Below are 26,162 nucleotides of genomic sequence, written 5' to 3'. Positions count from 1 at the left end.
AATCACACCAAATTTGGCCGAAAGGTAGGTCCTCGTCCAGAAAGTGAACTTTTTTGTTTTGGTGTAATTCCATTCAGTAGTTTTAGAGAAATTAACGAAAATCCAAAATTATATATATAGAGAATCGAAGGATTCGTGACCCCGCCCGATCTTGGCCTGAGACCTGATTCGCTGACAACACTTCAACAAGGAAACCCTTGAAGTGTTATCAGCCATGTTGGGCCTCAGCCTCAGCTGAGTCCCAGAAAGAAATTGTAAAAAATACAAAAGTTCCCAGGGTACGAACACCCTGACCCCTTAGCTCTGCTGCTGGGTTCCCAAAGAGAAACCCAGGGCTAAAAAGCATGTTTTTTTAAATGCTACTGCAAATTCGCGATGAGGGTCACAAATCCGCTGTAAAAATATTTTTTGAAAAACAAGTGTCGGCTCCTGCACTTGTTCTTAACAAGCCCCCCCCCTTACAGCCCTTGGGACCACCTCCTCGCTGGGGTGAATTGTAAAATATGAGCGGGCCACACAGCTCTCCCGCACCCTGGGTGTGTGTGTGTGTGCCTATGCATGGCAAGGGCACGAGTTATAGTTACTTTAGGGCACAAGTTATAATTACTTGAGGTAACTCTAAATATAACTGGTGAATTTCTATGGTTTCGTACATTTAGAATGTGAGCCTAACTATAGCATCCCTGTAACATTTGTTTTTTTTAACGAATTTCTATGTTTATTTAAATTCTGTTTCCTAATTATATTGTCTCTGTAACCTTTGTTTTTTCATTGAATATATACGTATATGTATGTATACCTGTACTTATCTGTAAAACTTTACTACAAACATGCCTTTACCATTCAGGTCTTTAGAACAAAATTTGTTTTAAAAACATGTGTGATAAAGGCACATGCGTGGTAATGGATTTGTGATAATAGTCATGCTTGGTTGTGACCGCATTGTAATAGCTGTTTCCCAGTTCAGCACAGACAAAAGGATTATGGCACAGCCCCTTGCCTGAAAGAAAGAGGGCGGAAGTTGACTTGTATATTCAGCCTAAACCTCATGCATTTCCTGATGGTAAATTATAATTTCATCAGTCAGTTTCGTCTACAAAATAGGATCTCCATGTGATAATCCTGCCCATCCTTCTAAGTGACTTTCCCAGTACTGTGAATATGTAGGATGCATATCTCCCTTAGTCTATTCACTGTTCCTGACATAGGTTTCTTCTCCTTTCAGTGAAGAGAGCACATTATCAGTCTGTAATACTCTCTTTGGGCTCCACGTTAGCCTGAAAGGTTGTTTCATTCTGACACTCCATTTTGAAGTGTACAGTTTGTTCTACTGAATCAATACCTTTCTCCACGTCTGATTACTTAATAATTTATATATCCACTTTATCATCTTCGTAAATCATATTTCTCTGGACACGCTAAAAAGATTTGAATTCACCTTATTTTTTATTTTTTGTTTTATCAAAACCGTGGAAGACCTACTATCAAAGGCAAATGTTAATTATGTTTTTTTTTATTTTTAAAGTTAGATAGTTAAAAGGCAATTTCTTTCTTTCATCCTGTCTGTCTATTCCAACAAAAATATTGACATATTTCGATTCACAAGTCATTTGTAAATCTTTGTCAGGACATAACACTGCATACCTTTAGTCACAAATACACTGACTGTGCATCTTTCATATTTGCCATCTTACTTTGGAAATCTATTGAAGTGGCACTCTAACACTTCTAAGCGTTTCATAAAATGATCACTTAGCTAACATCAGCAAACAAAAAAAGAAAAGAAAGAAGCTGATCATCTAATTTTTTTACAGAAAACATTCAGTGTTAATACACACCAGTGTTTGGAGGGTGGGATCTTTGAAACCATTCTGCCAAGATATTGGGGATTTTGATGAATGGGACATATCTCTTTACCCCAGCCTCACCATTTGACTAATCAACCCCCTTACTTCGCTCATTTAACAAGGAGTATCGCATTAGCCTGCAAAGTTCTTCGGGATCAAGAGCTACTTCGCCAAGGAAAACGTACAAGCTGTAACCACCACATGCCAAGACTTCATCTAAAGCATATTCAGGATGGATTTAGGGGTAGGTAGATCTACTAGACTCAGAATTTAGCAACCTAATGGCTGATTTTAGAACTTTGATCCTGTGAATGCCTCCATGCATCAAGAAGGGATTGCGGTCATATTGGAGCATGACTTTTGACCCAAAGCGACCCCTGCTGCCTGAATGATCACACATTGATGGACATTAGAACCCCAGCCCAAACAAAAAAAGTCAGGTAGACCAACCTGTTGTCACAGTCCCTTGGTCAGCTCTGCTCAGTTGATGTCATCCTTTCATTTAAGGGGATATATCCTGCTGAATCCTGCACCTCCGGAGGTGATGCTAACAGAAACAAGTGAATTGGGATAGAGCAAACATGTACCCAGAACTCTCATGCTAATAGATTCCTGACCAAAATGATTCATTCCTCCAAATGGACAGAACTGGCAGGAGTGAGGAGGTCTCCATTGTTAATTTCTCTTTTTCTGCAGAGTCCCTTAGCTGTAGTGGAAAATAGCAGCTAAGGTGCTAATGTTGACCCTTGAGGAATATCTGATGATGCAAGATCATCAATTAAAGCAACGTTTGTCATCTGGTTATCAGTTTGGGAGGACTCAAATCTCACATTTCTGGCATTCTGTTTCCTTCTGAATGTAGACCATGTACGCAGGGGTTTGCATTCGACAAGTCCTTCTCACTGCTTGTTAAGGTCTTCCAGGGAACCTTCAAGTGGCTTGACAGATCCTAATTGGACCTTTTTGCCTCTTGGGACAAGGCAGTGCTAAACAGGTTTTGCTCCTAGGTCACAGATGTGACAGGATGGGCATAGGCACTGTTTCAATAACCTGGCATTGACACTTTCTAACTGCATTTCTTCCCTTTACGTTAATGATGTGTGTTTTCATGAAAATCACATTTGAGAGTGAACAGGATGTTTTAGAGGTCCCTAACTGAGGTAGATGGAGTGTTTTTTTAAATTCAATAATGTGTAGTCCCTCCAGACTAAGGCCCTCATTCTGACCTTGGCGGTCGGCGGAGAGGCGGCGGTCGGACCGCGAACAGACCGGCGGTATTAAAAATGGCATTCTGACCGCGGCGGTCCCCGCCGCGACCGACCGCCACTTCCCCACTCCGACAGCCACGGCGGTCATGACCGACGGGCTGGAGTCTGCGCACTCCGGTCCGGCGGTCGACCCAAGACCGCCAACGCTATCATGACCCTGCTTACCGCCGCGGTTTCTGGCGTTCGGGAACCGCCATGCGAACCATGGCGGTAGGCACTATCGGGGCCAGGGAATTCCTTCCCTGGCACTGATAGGGGTCTCCCCCACCCCCCACTGCCCCCCCGAGTCCTCCCCCCACACCCTCCACCCCCCTGCCACCCCCCAGAGGTGGTACGAACCCCCTCCCCACCCCCACCCCGACATGCACATACATGCACCCCGACATACACACACCCCCAACATGCACATATACACACCCCCTACACACACACATACACAACGGGGACACATACCCGCACACATACATGCCGACATGCGCACCCGCCGAACTACACACATTGCCCATAGGCACAGCAGCAATCCCCGCCCGCATGCATGCACTCACACACCCCCTCTACACACTCACACGCACACCCCCATGCACGCACACATCACACAACACCCCCCACCCCCTCCCCTCACGGACGATCAACTTACCTTGTGCGTTGGTCCTCCGGGAGGCGACGGGAGCCATAGGGACGTGACCGCCAACAGAAGACCGCCAACAGAAGACCGCCACACAGAAATGTGGATCGTAATTCTGGGGGCGGTGTTCTGCTGGCGTGGCGGTGGAGGTTGACCAGTCTCCACTTTCCCGCCAACCGCCAGTGTGGCTGCTGGCGGTATTCCGGCGGAACGCTCCCAGCGGTCGGAATACGCGCAGCGGCATACCGCCGCGGTCGGCGGTCTTTACCGCGGCGGTAACTCAGCGGTCTTGCGAAAAGACCGCCAAGGTCAGAATGAGGGCCTAAGTCCTCCCCTTCATCATTGCTTGTACAGTTGTCCATCCATGTTGGAGACATTTCTGAGCAGACTGTGATTATTAACCTTGAAACTTGGGCTGCAGGGATAGGGGTTACACTTTGGAGATGATAGGACACTCTCTTTTGAAGGTTGCCATAGCAATGCAGCAGTCCCAGATGGTGTTTACTCTCATCCCTGAGAGGACAACCTTTCAGAAATTGTGTTCTTGAACAGAATACTTCCTTTGGAATGTGAGGCAGTAAATGTCCTCTCATTTGTACTCAATGAATTTCTTTTAAATATCTCTGCTCATGCCTTTTGAATCCAGGGGTTAGTTATTCGAGCTCTTGGATATCCCTATAAGGTTATGAGACTATTTAGAAGGATATGGATCAGGGAGATGGGTGGCTAGAGTTCTGAGGTGTGGCTCGCTGACTAAAGTTCTCCAAAGAACGTTTTAGGTGATCACTGTGGTAAGTTGAACATTCCTGGATCTGCATAGGCCTTGATAAAGAAACATTTGGGTATGAAATAGTATTAGGTAGAAGACTGCCACATGAGGTGAAAGTGCTTACATTACCACCAGATCCACATGGCAGGTTTCCCAGTTGGCTTTCTATTCCTACAATTTCAAGGATTGAGGTCACTTCACTTAATAGCCAACCCAAAAAGTGTCTGGTATCAGTCCCACTGCATGCACACTTTCCACTAAACAATATGGCATTCTGACAGGGACAGACCTTCTTGTGGAATCCCATATAGATGCTGTTGAGTATTCAGCTATTTTCCATAAAATTATATTTGGGCAGGCTTGGTTTAATAGGACTGGGCACACAGCTAGCCATCTCTGTGCAACAGTTTTCAGGCATATGGGCAAGAACATAGCCAGCCTGGTTCAAGTTTTCATTGAAAAGTCAAGCTTCCTGTGGAATTTGGCTACCTTTGATTATATCTCCCAACTCTAGCAAGGATGCAGCAGCTTTGCTTCAGTTGTCTGATAAGGAGACATGTTTAACATTTTTTTTAAATGAGTGCATGTTGGCAACATATTGTTAAACATAGCACTAAGGAGGTGTGCATCTGAAACCTACCTACTTGATCTTAGTGCATTGCTTAGGCTCCATTTTTACACTTTTGAAAAACCCAGAGGCCTTCACAAAATATAACATTGGCTGTTGAGTAATCAGTCCTCATTTTTAGTTTATTTTAATTGCAGCCAAAAATGGCTACTGTGAGGTTTTTTGAGAATAAGTGATTCCTGGTTGCAGCACATCTTATTAGGTAATTGAAGGATCTTACAGTGGAATGGGATGTTGTTACCTATGATGTACAATTCCAATTCATAAAAAAAAAGTTTCTAAAATAGTAATACAAAATTCAACCTCACCAATAAATTGGATTTTCCATTACCATTCTGGCCATACTAAATATGTCCATCTCAGATCAGAATCTACCACTCAAAAAGTATATGAGGGCAGACCTAATGCTAGTCTATCAAAGGAGCAGCCCTCACAGTAGTGGAAAATGATTTCAACTATCAGGACATATAAAACACATGTGTATATATCCTGTCATTTACCTACATAGCACCCTGCCCTATGGATTACCCAGAGCCTATCTTAGGGGTCATGTATATGCAGAAACAGGGGAGTTTAAGGCTTGGCGAGTACTTTTAAATGCCAAGTCGAAGTTGCAGTTAAACTGCACACAGACCTTGCAACGGCGGGCCTGAGACATGGTTAAGGGGCTACGTATGTGGGTGCGCAATCAATGCTGCAGGCCGAATCATAGCATTTAATTTATAGGCCATGGACACATGTAGTGCACTATACTAGGGACTTATAAGTAAATCAAATATGCGAAATGGGGATAAACCAATGTTTAAGGGAGAGAGCCTATGCACTTAAGCACTGGTTAGCAGTAGGAAAGTGTGCAGAGTCCTAAAACCAGCAAAAACAGTGTCAGAAAAGTTGAAGGAGGCGGGTAGAAAGTTGGGGCTGTCTACCCTTAGGCTGTCAGGTCTAACAAATGTCTGGGGCTGTGCTGATTAGCATGGTGTTCTGGGCAGGGAAATCTAGTGATGTTTCCCCAGCCTGGTGGTCCAGTGGAGAACAGGCTGTCTGGTCAAAGGTTTGCACCAGCCAGAGCCAGCCAAGCCTACGCCAGAGCAAATCTTGTGCTTCCTCCACCTCTAAAAACAGCGGAGAACCCAAAGTATAGAGAGTGGGCAACCAATGATTTATGGTTGTTCTCACACTTCAGCAAGCCCTAAATGACCTTCTGAGTCTATCAACATCAGAAAAATCAAATGAATCTAGCACACCTGCCATCGAAAAAAATATATATATATTATTTAGTTTCCCTAGCATTTATCATGTGTTTGAGTAATGCACCCTTCAACAAATAAAATATGGGCTAACTCATTTACAAAAGCTGTTCCTACAAAATTCATGAAAAGCATGTTTACAGGGTATTTACAATCACATTTTGGTGCTTGTTTATAACTTTTGCTCTTAACGCCTTTGTTGCCAGGCCTTTCCCCCCTTAGGTGCCAGGCCTTTTTTTGGCTATTTGGGTGAGTTCGCACTTAGTCCTAGGGAATCTAGGGGGCTCCCCGTTAACAAGAGGATCACCTTCAGACTCCTCACCCACGCTCACAAAGCACTCCACAATGCCGGCCCTGTCTACCTCAACGAACGACTAACCTTCTACACTCTCAACCATCAACTCCGCTCTGCCAACCTCCCCCTCGCCACTGTTCCTCGCATCCACCGAACTACAGCCGGCAGCAGATCGTTATCCCACCTCACTGCCAAGATCTGAAACTCCCTCCCCGTCCACCTACGACAGACCCAGGACCTGCTGACCTTCAGGAAATGCCTCAAGACCTGGCTGTTCGGGCAGTGGCACTTCAACGCCCCCCCCCACCCCTCAACACCTTGAGACCCTAGCGGGTGAGTAGCGCACTCTACAAATTACTGATTGATTGATTGATTGATTGATTGATCCTAGAGGGACCCAGAGTTTGTGGGTTCACCTGGAGGAAACCAAGAAATTAACCAAAATACAGCGAACAGTTTAAAAAAATTAAAAAAAGGTAATCAGAACAAAGCTTGTGTTTTTTTACCCTGAAAATGGCATCAACAAAGGGTTTTCGGTGCTAAAATCACCATCTTCTTAGCTTTCAGGAACAGGCAGACTTGATTCAGAAAACTACATTTTTTAACACAATTTTGGCATTTTACTGGGACATACCCCACTTTTACAATTTTTTATGCTTTCAGCCTCCTTCAGTTAGTGACAGAAATGGGTGTGATACCAATGCTGGATCCCAGACAGCTAAACATTTTTTAATAGAAGACAAAATTCTGAATTCAGCAAGGGGTCATTTGTGTAGATCCTTCTCCCATCCTTCGAGGTTTCCCACAGAAAGTAACAGCTAAAATAAAGAAATATTGAAATTGGTGTGAAAAAGAGCCATTTCTCTTCACATTTTCTTCTATAACTTTTTCAAGTTATGACAGATGTTTGAAAGTAATATACCGTTACGTCTGTTGGACTCTTCTGTTTGCGGTGATATATAGGGCTTGTAGGTTCATCAAGAACCCTAGGTACGCAGAGCCAATAAAGACGCTGCACCTTGCAATGGGTTTTCATTGTATACCAGGTATACAGCAATTCATTTGGTGAAATATAAAAAGTGAAAAAAAAAGTATCAAGGAAACCTTTGTATTTCCAAAAAGGTGCACAAAATAATGTGTTGAGAAGCAGTGGTTATTTGCACATCTCTGAATTCCGGGGTCACCATACTGGCATGTGAATTACAGGGCATTTCTCAAAGAGACGTATTTTTTACACACTGTCTTACATTTGGAAGGAAATTGCTTTGAGAAAGACAAGGGGCAATAAAAATGGTACCTCACTTGCGTGGGTAGGCCTGGTGCCTGCGACAGGAAACGCAACATGGAGACATCACATTTTTACATTAAAATCTGATGTGTTTTATTAAAGTGCCTAGCTGTGGATTTTGGCCTCTAGCTCAGACGGCACCTATGGAACTCTAGCAAACCTATAAATTTTTTAAAACTAGACACCTAGGGAAATTCTGAATGGGGTGACTTGTGGGGCTATCACCATGTTCTGTTACTCAGAGTCCTTTGCAAAGCTCAAAATATGACAAACAAAACACTTTTTCCTCACATTTCAGCGATAGAAAGTTCTGGAATCCGGGAGGAGCCACAAATTTCTTCCACCCAACATTCCCCCAACTCTCCTGATAAAAATGGTTCCTCACTTGTGTGGATAGGACTAGTTCCTGCGACAGGAAATGCCCCAAAACGCAACATGGACATATAACATTTTTACATTGACAACTAGCGTGTTTTTGGAGAGTGTCTACCTGTGGATTTTGGTCTGTAGCTCAGCCAGAATGGAGTAAAACCTACCAAACCTGAGCACTTTTTAAATCTAGACACCTAAGGGAACCCAGGATGGGGTAACTTGTGACGCTCTCACCAGGTTCTGTTACCCAGAATCCTTTGCAAACCTCAAAATTGTGCCCAAAAATACTTTTTCGTCACATTTCGGTGATAGAAAGTTCTAGAATCTGACAGAAGCCACAAAATTCCCTCTACCCAGCATTCCCCCAAGTCTCCAGATAAAAATGGTACCTCACTTGTGTGAGTAGGCCTAGTGCCTGCAACAGGAAATGCCCCAAAACCAAACATGGACACATCACATTTTCCTAAAGAAAACTGACCTGTTTTTTGCAAAGTGCCTAGCCGTGGGCTTTGGCCTCTAGCTCATCTGGCACCTAGGAAAACCTAGCAACCCTGGACATTTCTGAAAACTAGACACCTAGGAGAGCCCAGGATGGGGTAACGTGTGGCGCTCACACCAGGTTCTGTTACCCAGAATCCTTAGCAAGCCTAATATTTTGGCAAAAAAAACACTTTTTCCTCACATTTTGGTGCTGCAAGGTTCTGGAATCTGAGGGAAGCCACAAACTTCCTTCGACCCAGCATTTTCCCCAGGTCTCCCAATACAAATGTTACCTCACTTGTGAGGGTAGGCCTAGTGCCCGTGACAGGAAATGCCCCAAAACACTATGTGGACACATCAAAATGATCAAATACAAAAATACCTATTTTTGTGGGGGGGCACCTGCGTTTTTGGTCCTGGACTCAGCAGCCATCTAGGGAAACCTACCAAATCCAGACATTTCTGAAAACTGGACACCCAAGGGAGTCCAGGGAGGTGTGACTTGCGTGGAACCCCAAGTGGTTTCTTACCCAGAATACTCAGCAAACCTCAAATGTAGCTAAAAAAATAAATAACATTTTTCTGACATTTCCCTGTGGGATCATAGCACCAGCATAAATTTCCTACCACCCAATGTTCCGCTCAGTCACCCGATAAAAAAGATACCACACCCTCATACCTGTAGGTAGGCCAAGTGCCTGTGACAGGGAAGAGCCAAACACATGTGTTGAAATTGAGGGGGAGCTAAAGCGGGTCCAAAAGGGCAGTTTGAAAAAAAAAAAATTAGCCTGACAAGTGGGGCAGAATTTCATCGATATAGATGTGACAATGCTGGGTAGTAGGAATTTTGTGGATTCCTGCAGATTCAGGAAGGTTCCATCACACAAATGTGGGAAAAATGTGTGATTTAAAGCAAAGTTGGACGTTTGCAGGGCATTGTAGGTAAAAACATTGTACAGGGTGCATGTCAAGCACACCACCCTGGACTCACCCAGATGTTTATTTTTCAGATGTGTCTAGGTCTTGTAGATTTTTCTACATAGCAGCGTCCCAAAGTCCAAAAAGTGCAGCCCTCACCATTCCAAGTGGAACGATTTTGAGAGTTAGAAAAGCTCTCATGGCCCAAATGTAAAACCAAAGCCCAAAATAATCAAATGTCCTCTTGCTTGCCATTGGGATAAGATCTTTTAGTGTGCGGGGGGAGAGCTGAAAGACTGGTACCCCCTTCAGTTGGAGTGGGGGCGTACCCATGCCCATACTGGTTGGTAGCCCCCAGCCCACCATTTATTTTTTTAATTCCCTGGCATCTAGTAGGCTTTCTCTCCCCCTGGGGAGTGGATCAGGGTAATTGCCCCATCTGCCCACCGGTGGACAGAACCACTTTGTCCCCATTTATTTGGGGTGGGGTATGGCCATACTCACACCCTCTGGTCTCTGGTGGGCTTTCAAGATGGGCCTTACCAAGGGAGGCAGAAATGGTCAACAGTAACATGTCCCCATTGGGAGCGACCCTTTGGCCAAGGGGCTGCCCGCCCAAACAAAACACACCCTCAGACCAATCCCTGGTACCTAAGTGTTTTCTGCCCCCCCCCCAGGGGCAGATCGGCCTAATAGAATAGGACGATCTGCCCCTCAAGGAGGGCATAAATGGCCTAAAATAAATTTGCCCCACAGGGGAGCGATCCTTGCCTAAGGGGTCGCTCCCCATCTGTAAAAAAGAAAAAAAAAAAAAAAAAAATCCCTGGTGCCTAGTGGTTTCGGCATTATTAAAATAGGCCGAGCTTCACCCAAGGCCTAAAATAAATTTGCCCCACCAGGGGAGTGACCCTTGCCTAAGGGGCTGCTCCCCTTGCGTGAAATTGGCGCAAAAACAAATCACTGGTGTCTAGTGGTTTCTCCACTCCTTGGAGGCAGATTAGCCTAAGAAAAAGAGGCTGATCTGCCCCCAGGGGTGCAGAAATGGCCTAAAATAAAATTGCTTCCCAGGGGAGCGACCCTTGCCTAAGGGGTCGCTCCCCATTAGTAAAAAAATATATTCCTGGTGTTTAGTGGTTTCTGCCCCCAAGGGCCTAAGAAAAATAGACTGATCTTCCCCCAAGGGGGGCAGAAATGGCCTAAAATAAATTTGGTCCCCAGGAGAGCGACCCTTGATATTGATATTCAGGGTACAATAATTCCATCAGACATAATTTTGATTGCGGTATTCTAGTACAATGCCATGTTGTTAGTTGTGCTGTAGTCCACATCTACTTTACTTTGCTGCTTCACTACAGGTTGCAGAATAACAAAATAAGCATTGAGCTATAACTCATGTGTAACTATAAAAATTACATTATGTCTGTTGAAAAATAACATCTTTTGCATGGTATTTCCTCAAATATTTTGCCTTCACTACTCTTATTTTGCTGAAACAGTCGTTTTTGGCATTGGGGCTCTGCACACTTTACTCCTGCTAACAACAAATAAAGTGCATATGTTCTCCCTTTCAAAATTGTAACATTGGTATACACATAATTGGTACATTTAATGTACTTAAACATCCCTAGTAAATTGTACTTCATGTTCCCATGGACTGTAAGTTAAATTCTGCAAGTGAACTGCAGTACCCATTGTGCCACCAACTAGAATAGTACTGCAAACCATGTCTCATGCCTCCCACTGCAGCCTATAGTGCAGTACTAAACCTCAAATTTTGAGATGACAAATTATAGCTTTTTCCAAGCCAAACCTTTCTTTTTAATACTTATAATTCACCTCTAAAATATAACAGCTCATAGGGCAGGGAGCATGTTATTTAATAAGCAGGACATGTGTAGTTGAGTTTTGCATTTCCTAGCAGTGAAAAAACCCCAAAGTCATTTTTCAATGTATCAAGGTTAGCTCTCCCATAGACTAACAAAATGTTACCTTATAAAAGTGATCAGAAGCTTCTGTGCACTCAGGGATTCCTCTTTAGAAACGAGTTCAAGAAAGGCAGGGGAGATCGGCAATGCCATCTGCATACTAGAAAGATTAGAATCACCACCAAGTAGAGGAGGCTATTCATTACCCATCACCAACTCTCGCACCTCTAAACCATGATCTAGCGAGGCGGTCGTCGATGGGGCCTCTATATCCACTTTCCCTACTACAGCATCACTAACTGGCGTTGGTTGAGAGTTAAAAAAAAACATTAATGGCATTGACGTCTTGACTCCAGTTAGCATCTTCTGGGACACAGCACCCTCTCCCTTACTAAACTGCATTTTCCCCGGCATTACAATTACAGTCTGGCTTTCTTCCATACCAATGATGCCTTTTTTCCCCCTTAATCTTCTTTTCAGTTTTCCAAAGAGTTGTGGGTGGCCTCCCACCCTTTTATCCATTAAAAAAGCCTCCTTACCTTCCTTCAGGGGCTGCCCAGAAAAAAGAGGGGCAGAACAATATCTCCCGTGTGCACTTTCCTCTGACTGAGGGGCGGCGTCATTTTGCTCCTGACCCGCCGAGCTCAGAGCCCGCATCGCCTCACATCCTCCTCTCGCCGCCTCTCTCTGTGGGAGAACAGCTCTCGCGGCCCCGCTCCTTGGAGGTCACAGCAGGCCGAGAAGCGCCTCCCCCGGCGGACGCTCCAAACAACGTCCACCCAGATGCTGCCTCCCGAACCACGCCACAATCCGCTGTCCCGCTTGCCTTCACACGCCAGTGTCTCTACCGGGTCTCCTCCGCGCTTTCTCCACATGGAGCTGCGCCGTCCCTGAAAGGAGTCAGGTGAGAGCCTTTCTTCTGAAAGAAGGGATCCACTTCACTCTACAGCTGCAGGGTTGTCAAGAACTCCCGCCGCGCCCTTCAGCCAGCCGCCATGTTAGTGTATCGTACTACCAGCTTCTGATCACTTTAACAAACGAGATCAGGGAGAGGTTTCAGGTCTCCGAAAGTAATCAGGAGAAAATTAAAGTGTGCATTGCAATGGAAGGCAAGATTAGTTTGTTGACGGAGAGAATATCCAGTCTAAAAAAAACTGTAGAGGAACAAGAGAAGCAAGTTTGTGTATATAGTGCAAATAGTAATGAGATTTCCCGGCTGAAAGCAGGAGATAAAGCTATTCAAGATAAGCTAGAAGTGCTGGAAAATCGGTTGAGGCGGAATAATATAAGGCTACTGAATGTTCCGGAAGGGTTGGGAGGGGCTGATATTAAAAGTTGTGTTATTTCTCTACTCAGAGACAATATTCCTAAAATTGGGCACCTAAACTTGGAGGGGGATACCCAAAGAGTACATTGAGACCCTTTCCAGAAAAGTGCTGCCAGGAAAGCCCAGAGGAGAATTCTTGTTATTTTTGCAACATATTCTATCAAAGAAACAATCCTTTCTGAAGCATTGAAAGTTGTCAGCTTCTTAAAAGGGGACTGGTCTTTCCGTATACGATCCGATGTCTCCAGGAACACATTAGGTAGGCAGTGGGATCTAGGAAAGTACATGCATGAGCGTCGGGCTTTGGGGCAACGGTCCAGATGAGGTTTCCGGCCGCTTTAAGGTTAATGTGGAAGAATAATGACATATAATATTAGGGAGTCAAATGAAGTTGGCACTTTGATAGAGCAGATGAAGGCATCACCCTAATAATTCAGGTTGTTTACGCAGATTGTCTTTTAGAGAGCTCAAATGGGGGCCATTCGCCTTTTCCCAAACAAAGAAACAAAGGGTTCCCCTGGACGGGATGGTAGGGAGGCAGGGTATTTTGCTTTTGGGGTGGTCACTTTGGTTTTCTTTTTTTTGCAAATTGGGTGTGGGAGCAAATTGGGGGGAAAAAATGTGTCCTTTCTACATTTTTGATGTTCTTAAGAAATCTCGGAAACTTTGGGTCCTACTATATGCTTGATTCTGGCTTTTCTTGGATTTCTGGGCTGCTGATCCATGACAGGTATTAAATATAATCAGTTGAAGGTTCTCTCTTGGAACGTAAATGGCCTAAGGGTCAAGAAGGGGGAGGATCTTTGAGTTTTTGCATAGAATACAGGAGGAAGTGATAACTTAACAGGAAACAAACTTGTTACGGGAGGAATGAGAAGAAATTCTGAAGCATGGGAAGTGGGTTGATCAAAGTGTGACTACTAATCAGCTAAGTAGCTGTTTTCCCCCAAGGGGACATGGTTGTGTGCAGATGTTTAAATATTCGGATCAAGGTTAGTAATAGCAGGATATTATGGCCCCAATATTAATGACCTGGTCCCTTTTAAAAAATTATATAACCATTTGCTGATGTCTGAACACCCCATTATATTAGGGGGTGACTTCAATGTACTTTTAGACCCCAAGCTAGACGAGTCCACAGCCAAGAACACAGTTAATTCTGTAAAATCTAGATTTTGGGTGAAGCAAGTCATTAAGGACCTGGGTCTGATTGATATTTGGAGCGTAAAAGGGAGGGGAAGGCCCCGGATTTACCTTTTATAATAAGAAGTATGGTCATCACTCCAGGATCATTTTTTTCCAAGTGAATAAGAGTCTATGTGAAAAGGTAAAATTTGTGTGTCATGCTCCAGAACATCTTTCTGACCACTCGGCTGTAAAATTGCATTTTACTCATGGAGCTGAGTCAGGTAGTCCTAGATGGACAGTGAATCAGGCTTTATTTTTGGATGATTTAGTAGAGGAAGCTTTGAAGCAGGATACTAGAGAATTTATTTTTTTAATGAACTATGGATCCGCTTCCTCGCATGTGTTTTGGGACACATATAAGGCATATGTTAGGGGCAGGTTGATTAGCCTGGCCGCATGCAAACCTAGAGTGGCGAAAGATTATTTAGAAAGCCTTGAATCTGCAATTGCTCGGTTACAAAATTCCATCCCAACCTCAGAAGATATCCAATTACGGACTATGTGGGATTCTCAACTGAAGACTGGAAGAGCAAAGTTAGAGCAATTTTTGGAGATTAAAAATAAGAGAAGATGGGAGAGTAGTCAATATTCGCACTACGAGTACAGAGAAGGATGCAGTAAACTGTTAGCATGGAGAATAAAAACAGATCGGTCAAAGAATTAAATAGTCTCTATTAGAAATAGGATTACAGGATTGAGCAGGACTCTGAAATAAGGGATATCTTTGTGTCTTTCTTTCAAAAACTCTATACAGAAGACCTGCAAGTTTCGGAGGAACAGGTTGCAAGCTTTCTAAAGGGGATTCTTCTCCCAAGTCTAGATGCAATGAAACGACTGGGGCTGGTGGCAAGGAGAGGGGTGGAATAGTCTAAAGAAAGGGAAAGCTCCAGGCCCTGATAGCCTGCCAAATGAGTTATACATTTATCTGCATGAAGAATTAGCTCCTTATATGGTGGAGTTATTCAATCAATTATTTTCTGCACATATGGAGGCACCAAAATCAAGGGAAGAAGCTATAATTAGTCTTATTTTGAAGCCTAGGAAAGACCCAGCAGAATGTGAATCATATAGACCTATTTCATTATTAAATTCGGAAAACAAATTGTATACGCATATTTTGGCCAGAAAATTGGAGCGGGTGGTTACCTCTCTGGTCCATGAAGATCAGAAAGGTTTTTTTAGGGGAAGCCAGCTCCATGAGCTTACGCATGATTTACTAGGTACAATTGATTTAGCCTGTTTTGAAAATACTTCTTTAGCGGTTCTTACTTTTGATGCGGGTAGGCCTTTGATTTGGCTTTTCTTGCAGAAGACGATGGAGGCTTATGAGCTAGGGAATGTCTTTATCAGAGCAATACAGACCTTGTATAAGAATCCAACCGCCAGAGTGTTGGTGAATGACAAGTTATCTAATAGTTTTAAGATCAGGCGAGGGACCCGGCAGGGTTGTCCGCTTCCCCCCCTCCTTTTTAGGTTTATATATTGAACCATTGGCTTTAATGATCAGAAGGAATACAAATATTTTGCCTTTTCAAAGTAACGGCTGGGAGAAGAAAGTAACGCTTTACACGGATGACCTAATGGTATATACCAAAGATATAGAGGGTTCTCTCCCTAGCATTTTATCCTCTTTAGAGCAATTTGGCAGATTGGCAGGCTACCAAGTGAACCAAGATAAAACACAGATTATGTGTTGGAATACTACTTACCACAGCCCACTAGTTAAAGAAGAGATAAGGTATTTGGGGGTGCAAATAATGGCTAACTTGGAGGAGGTTGCTAGGCTCAATTTTAATAGAGTATGGGAAGAAACAAGGAGGCTGTTGAAGATTTGGTTGTGCCTCCCTTTGTCTTTTTTAGGGAGGTCAAATATAATAAAGATGTCCATTTTACCTAAATTTACTTTCTTTGTTTAATACTATTCCTCTTGAATTTAAGTTGAACTGGTTTAAAAATTTGCAGAAGGATTTGACTTCATTTGTATGGGCCGCAAAAGGAGCTCTTATAGCATGTAAGAAGAAGGAGTTTGGGGGTATTCGGACACCAGATTTCTTTAAATATTATCTGGCGTTCTAGCTAAAAAATATAAGGGTTCTGCTTAACGATAGTTCAAACTTTTCCCCCCTTTTTAGGTCAATGAAATCTTTCTTTGCGAGAGCAAGCAATCATTTCTTGTATAAGTTTGGTCACCCAAAGTACTTCAGAAAGATACATCTGAAAATGTTGTTTGCAGCCGCTAGAGTATGGTGTCAGGTTAGGGAGCTTACAGTGATTGTATATTATAGTAACACAGCTCCCATCTGGAACTCACCAGGAACTCCAGAATATCTTTTAGATAAACTTTTGGTGCCCCTCCGGGGAAATGGAATGGAAAAATGGGGTAAAATCTTAGAAGATGGGCTACTGATACCATGGCCTAGATTTAGGGAGCTAGCATGTAATAAGATTTCTAAACTCAAGTACTATCAACTCGAAGAAGAGGTGGCCCTGTGTACTGGATGGTATTTGAGGCAAAGGAAGAGTTGACGTCCCTGCCGGTGAGGAGGTGGGGAGAGGTTTTGCCTGCCTTGGATGTTTATCATCTTTTACAAGACTCAATAACTTTACTTTGGGGTATAGTTAAATCAGCTCCTCTAAAGAAGAACCATTTGTTCACCTTGCATCGGGTATATTGTTCACCAGCAAGGATAACCACTATGGGAAAGGCTACGAAGAATTGCCCCCGATGTGGTAAGGAGAAGGCGAATGACATTCAAATGTTTTGGTCGTGTCAGAAACTGGGCTCTTTCTGGAACCCGGTAGAGAGGGTGTTAAAGAGAATAATTTGCACGGAGTTGGAGGTGAGCCTACCATTGATAATCTTTGAAGGCAGTGTGAGGAAAATCTGAATAAGGCGCTAACTAGGCAACAATCCCACTTGCTCTTTGTTTTAATATTATTAGCTAGACAAGAAATTTGTCTTAAATGGGTATCTTCATCTGCCCCTACTGTTCAGGAGTGGGTGGGGTCAATTAATAAACTGAGCTGTTTGGAACATAGCGGTACATTAAATAAAAGAGATGAGTTTTGGCTACTGTGGGAGAATAGTTCTCAAGCGATAGGTTTTTAGGAGTTATGGTAAAATGGAGTCCTATGATTATGTGCGCCAACAAAAGACGCCACCGGTCTTTGGACGGTGTGGTAAGGCTGGTGATGTTGGGGAAGGAACCCTGAATATCGTTAACATCATCTTAGCCTAACACGGCAGGAGATCACGGGGCGGGCGGGGAGGGGTGACTGAAAGGGAGGTGGAGTGTCTCCCCTCCTTGGCGCAAACCTGTTGCTCTCTAATTGCCAGAGTGGAAACTATGAGGACACAAAAAAAAAGGTTACCTTATTACGCTTAATAAGTGATTACTTCAATTTGGGAGCTGATTGAGAAATAATTTTCCACTCATTTGCATCGTAATTCAAAAATCTTCTTTAATGGTGAAGTTGTATTTTAAATCACCATTCTGAATAAGCCACAGTTAGCAAGTTTGCATTGTTCCTGACTACACCAAATGTGCCTTTTTGCCAGTGTCAGAAGTCACATGATTTTTAATGGCTCTCATGTGATGAACCCTATATTTTTTTGGAGACATGGGACAAAGGGGCTTGGGTGTGGGGAAGGGTGTCATATCTTCAGCAGCATAGCCTGAGGAGTTGTACTCTGCCCTTTGTAGATGTCAAAGGGTATCTTAAGGACTGTACCCTTCCTGACTTCTGAAGGTGCAAGCCCTGTCAGTGGCAAATGCAGCTAACACCTGGGAAATGCCTTCCCTTGGTAACCGTAGACAGATTGGAGCCAGACCAAGGGAAAGGGGAGGAACTGACCATAACTGGTTAGGGCTACCCAAAGGGGGTGACCCACACACAGGCTGTTGCTGAGGATAAAAGTGGCTCCCTCAGAACACTGCTGGAAATGTTGAGGGTCAGAAGAAGGACTGTCCTGCTATCTGAAGCCTGAAAGAAGACTGGACCTGCTTTCCTTGAACCCAGGATCCTAACATTGACTCCAGGGGTCAATTGGATGACCTCCTGTTTGAGATACAGCGACACAACAAGCTTCCAGAGTCCTCTCCCAGCAACTGCCCAACTGACCAGTATCAACTGGACCTGCCTGAGCCCTGCCATTGGACTCTGCTGGAGTGAGTCGAAAACCCCAAGCAGGGTCCCTACAAATCCTGGACCCTTGGCTGGTGTTAGTGAGTACTCCTCCAAACCAAAAACTGCAAGAACTGAATTCTAGTTGAAACCCAGATATTCTGAGCTCCTTGTGTTGCAATGAACCCTCCCCAGTCTCCTCGCAAACGCAAGCAGACTTCACCAAGGCCAACTCAAGACCTGCATCTGACTGCTGACATGACCTTTCTGGATAAGGACCATGGGCTTCACCACCCGTACCTCTCTGCGTTGACAATGACCACCCTGCGTTTTTCACCAACGCAGTTGCAATCATCAACCAGCTCTTCGTACTGATGACAACTGTGCAGCCAAATGGAAGTTCTGACTGAAGCCTGAAACTTCAGCAACCTGCTGCCATTGAGCCCCTTCTCAAATCCAACTCCATCTCTGTTGGCCTGAACTTTTGACTTTGACCTGGTCCAGGGTAACTAGGTAACCACCACTGACTTCCTGCGCATCTTGGTGCTATAGCTACCTAAAACTTTTAAAATTCATAACTCTAGTTCTACTTTTTTGGTTTTTATTCATTCTGGTGTCATTTTATTCATCAAACTTTAATCAATTTTTTTTAATTGGTTAGGGTTTTTACTCGGATTGTGTTTCCACTTTATTATTAATGTTTGAGTGCTGCATAAATACTTTACTCAGTAACTTTAGGTTAAGCCTGACTGATTTATACCACGCTACCAGAGGGGTAAGGGCAGGTTTATTTAGTGAGTATTGGGGTTAATCCTTACAAGGAGTGTGGTTATTACTTGAGTAAGGCTCTAATCTCTGTCAACTAACAACCCAATTTCTTATGGTCTCTGTCAGGCGTGTTATAGCATCTGCACATTTCACAAATAAGTATTCATTTTTGTTTGATAGCTATTTTGTTCATGGAAGCCAACACATTGTTGAGCAGTTCATGGAATGTAGATGCCTCGAAAACACGTTAACTCTTCAATTAGCCAATTAGTTGATAAAGAGAGCACGCCTTTACCATTACAGCAGGATGCTGGCTCATAAATAATTAACATATTACTGAACATATTAGGCTTTGGGTAAAACCTGCTTCCTAGATCACAAAGGGCAAAATAAAACAAGATTAGACAGGGGTTCTACATCCACCTGCAAGGACTGATAGTACTTGATGTGTGTCATGTATCAGAGTGTTGTATACTCTATCATAATTTCTCATTTCTGGCATGTTGTGTCAAAGCAAATATTTGCTTATATACATTTTTTGGAGCGTTCTCAAACCACAAATGTGCATCTCAGTACAGTGAATGAGTTGACGGCTAGAAACACTTGAAACATCATAAGGCAATACTATGAAGATGAGGTAGAAACTACACAGCCAAAAGTTAAATCCTGCACAAGAATAATAATTTTTAAATGATAGAAAATTGACATTGACAGCTGAGCAAATATGTGCGACAAATAGCGTGTTATCTGCTTGAAAATAATCTAGAAAGCCTACCGTAGAAATTAAATAACATCCTTAATCAGCTTTATCACATGGCTGCTGCCGCTTGCAGAGGACAGTAAGAGCTGTGGACAGATCTAAGGCGTAGCGCCTAAGAGCAAGTCAATTCAATTAATACTTTCTGTGTGTTGTTATGGTGCCTAAGGCAGCATTGACGACCTTCAGAACTTTACATTTCAATATAGCCAGGCCATGAGTGTAACATGGGTTGATTGAGCTGACATCTTCAATGATTTCACAGGGGGCATTGGGATTTTTCAATGCTTTTCCTCTCAGGCTCTGTTTTATGCTTTGTGTTCTTGTCTAGTTCTTCTAACGGCCGCATAGTGATAAAACTGACAACTGTGCAATATTTTTGTTTTCTATTATTGCAGGTGTAATTTACAAAAACATGTCATGGCAAGAAAAATGTAATAACTAGGACACCTGCTGAGTGTCCTCCAACTTCCCAATATTAGGCAGAAGAGGAACGCCCAATGCAAAGTAAGGTGCCATCTCTTGAGTTTGGGATGTTCCGACAGAATACCATGGGCAATGGAATTGTCAAAGCCCCGAAAGCAGAGGACAGCTGTACTTCTTCCAGCGTAAGGGACAGTGCATCTGGAGCCTTGAAAAAGTTGCAAGAAACCGTCCTCCTTTTGGAAGAGGAGCTGCGGAGGAAGTGGGAGGAGCTGAAGGAGAAAGATGAACGAATCAAGCAACTGGAGAAAGAGCTCCAAGCAAAGGTATCACAGATTGAAAAGCTGCAAGATGCCATTGGGTACAATAGCAACCCTACGTCCCCACTCACCAGCCAAGAAAACAAACTAAATAGTGTCATCAACCAAGTGCCGAATCGATGTGGAGAGCACACTCCCGAAGTCCAGAGGCGTCTGAAGGCTAAAGAAGGTGTGTCAGCAGAACCAACATCGAGAAAGTTTTACTGTCCTTCAACACAGAATTTCACCTTTGAGTTGGCGTCCTTCCGCAAAGAATCCAGGTAAGAGCATCTTCACCATATGCAGGACTCCTGCACATCTGCTACAATTCGTAAGTATGTAATCATTGTATTGGCTGTTTCTCTCAGTGATAAGATTAAAACATTCTAAATGAGAAGTATGAAAATACATACAGTTAATCAATATTGACAAAATAGATTGTTGGAGCACATAGGGACCACCAGGTCGCTTCAGTCAATAGATTAGTTCATTGCACTATATTAAAGAGCACAGATACCATTACATAATGGCTTGTGGCACCAGTGGACCGAATTCCCTCTGCCAGTTTGATTGACCAGAATATGTCTTAAAGAATGCGTCTTTTCTTGAGTGCATGAAACTAAATGCTTGACAGTATTCACCCCAGGTGAAATGGTGGACATTTCACTCGAGCATTGCATCTGTTTCTCTACAGAAGTCTAATCACTGTCATGTTATCCGACCGGAGATTGTCTTGTTTTATAAATCGCCTGCTGTTGATGCCTAATCTGCAGAACATTTTAATAAAACGTTTTCAGCAAGTCCTACTCGTATGTAGTCCCGTACATCTTGATTTACGTCCATACTCAAGTGCATTTTTACAAAAACGTTCATAAGGTTTTTAATACCAATAATACTCTTTTAAGACAGCACTAGAAAACCTTGCGCGAAAATGGTACATGCTTAGATAACTACATTGGTAAGAAAAAGCTAAATGATTGTAGAAACTCTAATAAGTCCCACACTCCAGTGAAAATGCATGAGAAAAAGAAAAGTGTTGATTAAGAACAATAACTTTAAAAACAAGATTTAAATATTAATCGACATTCAGCATAGATGGAATCCAAAAGTATGGTAACTCACGAAATAGGGCAAGGCAACCCTGAGGTCGAACAAACCCCTACTGTAGACACTAGAGACCCTATGCCAGTTTCCGCACTTGCTCAGTCAGATCTTTCTAAGTGTTCTGAAATCTGTATTGGGGGTGCAAATAAGGAGCTCAAGGTGATTGAGATCAATTTAGCTACAGATTTATTAGATCTCAGTAAACTTGGAGATTCACCACCATTTCAGACACTCGACCTGCTCACTCCACCCCCCGATCTAGACGGGGCAAGAAATATTTTGGGCAATACTGTATTGGGAAACCCAAACATGGCTGGTATAGATACGATTGAAAAGGGTATAAAACTTCCTCACGGTACCCCATTTGCAAGAGAGAACCCTGTGGCCGAAGCTCCCCATGACAAAACAGATGGCCTAGATACCATCCTTAGTTGGAATATTGCAGGGTTGGAGAATAAAATGAACAACCCTGAATGGGGCAAATTTATAGACAAACATAAAATATGTCTTTTCCAAGAAACATGGGCATTGGAGCCCAAATACAGAATTGGTTACAAAAGTTACTGGGTCCCAGCAACTAAGGTGAATTCAGGGAGACCCTCAGGTGGCCTGCTTATATGGCTCAGCTGTTCCTTTAAATGTCGGACTGAAACAATTGACTTGGGCTGCCCTGATTTAATGGGTTTATCAATACCATCCCTTAGTGAGAAACCACTTCTAATAATCAATATTTATAATAGGAGCTTGGGTAGCAAATACGAGTCCGACACATTGACTATTTTGGACAGCTTTCTTTCTTGTAAATCACCTTCCCACTTTATTCTTATTGCTGGAGATTTTAATGTTACTTTTGAACCCTACTCGCTGGCCCAGGAACTATACAAAGATGAAGACGCCTACTGGGGTATCCCTCAACTGGTATCAAGCAAAAGACCAAAAATAAATAGATTAACACATCAGGTTGTGGATATTACACTGGCACATGGCCTGCGGGCTTGCAATGGTCGTTCCCGCTCGGACCCTAATCTTCACCCTACATTCCGGCGCGGGGCAAAGAAGAGCCAGATAGACTATATTTTGCTTGATATCCGCCTGTGGGGCTATATGGCTGACATGAACATTGTAGAACATGAGGAAAGTGACCACGAACCATTGATTTTATCTCTTAGGAACCTATTACCCCTACTTGAAGTCTCCTGTTCCAAGACCCACGAACAACAGCTCGCACTGACCAACAATAGACGAAATGTCAGATGGGAATCCCTGAACACCGACACAGCCATCTTGGCATCTGGGTACAGGCAGTTGGCTGATCACATGGATCGTATATCTCAGTCTTTAGAAGACAGTGGTGGGCTTATAGCAGCCCACACACAATTTTTTAATTCTCTAAAAAATCTTTTTACTAAAGAGTCTGCAAAAGAAGTTAAAAAGAAGTGTAACGCAAGGTGGTTCAACGCCGCATGCAGGGAAGCACAGCAGAAACTGCTGAGAGCTTTAAGAGGAGGCCAGTCAGATCATATAAGGGAAGCCAGGAAAGATTATAAACAGGAACAAGGTAGAGCCCGTAGGAAATGGGATGAATCTAGATGGGTCTCCCTCCTGGAGTCTGCTAAAATAAATGACACCTCGAAATTTTGGAAATTGGTGGCTGATGCCAGCGAAGAACCTAATTGTTCGCCTGGTGCCTCAATACTCCCTGTAGAGTGGACAGATCATTTTTCCCGATTATATTCTGGGATCACTGGTGTTACTTCCAGGGAATTGACCATACCATGATTACTGAGACCCCCAAAATTGAATTTACCCTGGCAGAAACTAAGGCTGCGATCGCTTCATTGAAATGGGGAAAGGCCCCCGGCCTTGATAAAATACCAGGTGATTTATACAAGACAAACCCAGATATATGGGCCCCATATCTGAACCTCATTTCCAATGCAGTAACTGCAGGAGCACCTGTCCCGAGCTCCTGGATGGGAGCAGAGATAGTTCCCATCTTTAAGAAAGGTAACCCCTCTAACCCTGTTAACTACCGCCCAATCTCCTTACTCGACAACTTCCAAAAACTTTTTGCAAAGCAAATTTTGTCCCGTCTAGAAGAATGGATTCTGGAAACCAATGCTATTTCTGATTTGCAAGCAGGGTTCAGGCCAGCAGTTAGTACCATAGATCAGGTGCTAAAATTTTTAACAATAAAATGGAAGACTGTGGAAGTAGGAGGGGGCAACCTTTTTGTAGTTTTTATTGATCTTAGAGCCGCGATTGATTTGGTCCCTAGAAACCAGTTATGGCTGACACTAGCCAATATGGGTGTCCCACATGGCCTTTTGAAACTTATCACCCGACTACACGAGAATACTTATGCTCAAATTAGGAGCGGCAAGAATGGTGATCTAACAGAATCAGTGGCTATTGAGAGGGGAGTCAGACAGGGGTGTGTTTTGGCCCCAACCCTTTTTCTTTTATACATAAATAATTGTATTAAGTATTTAGCAAATTGCACTAATGATTCCCCAAAGCTGGCAGGGACCAAAGTTCCTTGCTTACTTTATGCAGATGACACTATTCTCCTGTCCAAATCAGCCATGGGAATCCAGAATCTGGTAAACCAGTTCGGTGTATTCTGCAGAGATTACGGGTTAGACATAAATCTTAAGAAAACTAAACTCATGATATACAGTGCCCCGAACAAGAAGCTTAGAGCAAATATAAAGATGGATTCAATTCTTTTGGAGAGGGTAATGGAATACGATTATTTGGGCATCAGACTATCTGATAAGGGCAGCTGGGATCCAGCTATAAGGAAAGGGGCATTAACAATCAGCCAAAGATGTGAAGTGATAGGACGTAAAGCTAGCACTGAAACAAGCCCCCCTCTGACGCTCATCTCTGAAATATACAAAGCCCAAATCTGTGCCACGGCCCTATATGGAGAGGAACTTTGGGGATCTCACAGACAAATGGACACTCTTCAAATCAAAGAAAATAATTTCCTTAGACACATATCCAGACTGGGGAAGGGCACGCCGATGCTCCCCCTAAGACTGGACCTGGGTCTAAATAGTTTTAAAGATACAGCATACTTAAGACCACTTCTGTACTGGATCAGACTATGGAAAACGGATGAACTCGAACCCTTCAGGTCAGCAGTTAAAGAACTATTGCCACCTTGCTATGGATGGGAATTTATCCCATTATTGGGAGAATCCCAAGATGATTCCTGGTAACGCTAAATGCCTGATCAAAGACCGTTATTGGGAAAAGATCTATGAGGAATCTCTCGGCTCAAATGGGTTAGGTCGGCTGACAGCAGAGTTTCTGCTGGTTAAGCACGAACCTCTGCCTGAAAGCTTCCTGGATATCCCTATACCAGCCCGTGCTCGCTCTTTATTACTTCAGTTCAGATATGGAACATTGGCAGTCAACAGCTTCACGGCTTGCTGGTCGACTAATAGTTCCTTATCTGACAAATGCATAAACTGCCATCTATGCAAGGAAACTTCTGAGAATGTCCTATTTTTCTGTCCTCTGTACAAATGCCCTCGAGGGAAGTGGATTACCCCTCTGTGCAAAACACTGTTATCACAAAACCGTAACAGTGTATATAGAATATGCAAATATGATACTTCCATGCTGATAGTGAGTTCTGTTTCTAAATATCTGGCAGCAGCATGGAAAATCCGCAGTAGGATCACTATAGATCTTAATCCACCGGTTGAAGAACGGTCTAGAAGTTAGCGAACTAGTACCCTGTTATATTAGTCTGGGATTTTAAATAAAACTATTAGTGCGACCTATCGAGGATAAAAGACTGTATCCCCGAGCATGCTGTCTAGTGGATTACCCCAACTGAAGCTACCTATAGCTCCTCAGCATATATAATTTTATAAATGGCAAGATGCAATTTATTTGATCAACTTATTCAATAGAACTGATTAACTTAGGGCATCATTTTCCACTGGTTGACTTCTAACTTTTGCTAATAGGAGCTATTGTATGTAGTTTTTATGTCTTATTTTATGTATAAACCCGTTTTAGAATGGTTTTTATGCTTTTAACAACTGATTAGTATCATTTTAGCATTCAGCATCTTGCATAGGGTAAGATCCAGAGACTATTTTGAGAGTTTTGTCTTAATTATTTAAGAAACTTTTTATGTAGTTTTATGAACTTTTTTTTTTTTTCTGTATTAATTGCCAATGTCTTTTTTATTTTTTTATTATGCAATGGTTCATGGCTTCTATCTTTTCGTATGTATGATTACTTTTAACTTCTCAAATGGTCCAAATCTGGACCGAATAAACTATTGATTGATTGAAAAGTATGGTATCTAAATATAAGTTTAAAAAATCATGGTACAGGAATATTATATCAAAAACGTTGACAGCCAAAATATCCACAAAGTAAAACTGGGTAAGCACAACTATACATAACTCAACATAAAGAAGGTACTATATATATATATATATATATATATATATATATATATATATATATATATATATATAT

The 26,162-nt window shown here is 42.9% G+C and overlaps 1 protein-coding gene across 4 annotated transcripts in view; it reads left to right on the top strand.

Moving 5' to 3' along the window:
• Nucleotides 1-26,162, top strand: part of LOC138300782 (cGMP-dependent protein kinase 2-like) — a 3,513,105-nt gene that overhangs the window by 419,562 nt on the left and 3,067,381 nt on the right. For all 4 annotated transcript variants that reach the window (XM_069240551.1, XM_069240553.1, XM_069240554.1 and 1 more), the window contains exon 2: nt 20,226-20,830. In XM_069240551.1, coding sequence (XP_069096652.1) covers nt 20,328-20,830 — 503 coding nt within the window. In that variant the 5' untranslated portion in view covers nt 20,226-20,327. The remainder of the gene's footprint in view (nt 1-20,225; nt 20,831-26,162) is intronic.

The sequence above is a fragment of the Pleurodeles waltl genome, chromosome 6 (genome assembly GCF_031143425.1).
Source record: "Pleurodeles waltl isolate 20211129_DDA chromosome 6, aPleWal1.hap1.20221129, whole genome shotgun sequence".
Taxonomy (NCBI): Eukaryota; Metazoa; Chordata; class Amphibia; order Caudata; family Salamandridae; genus Pleurodeles; species Pleurodeles waltl.
Note: the sequence above shows the minus strand (reverse complement) of the source record. Positions and strands in the feature narration are given on the sequence as shown.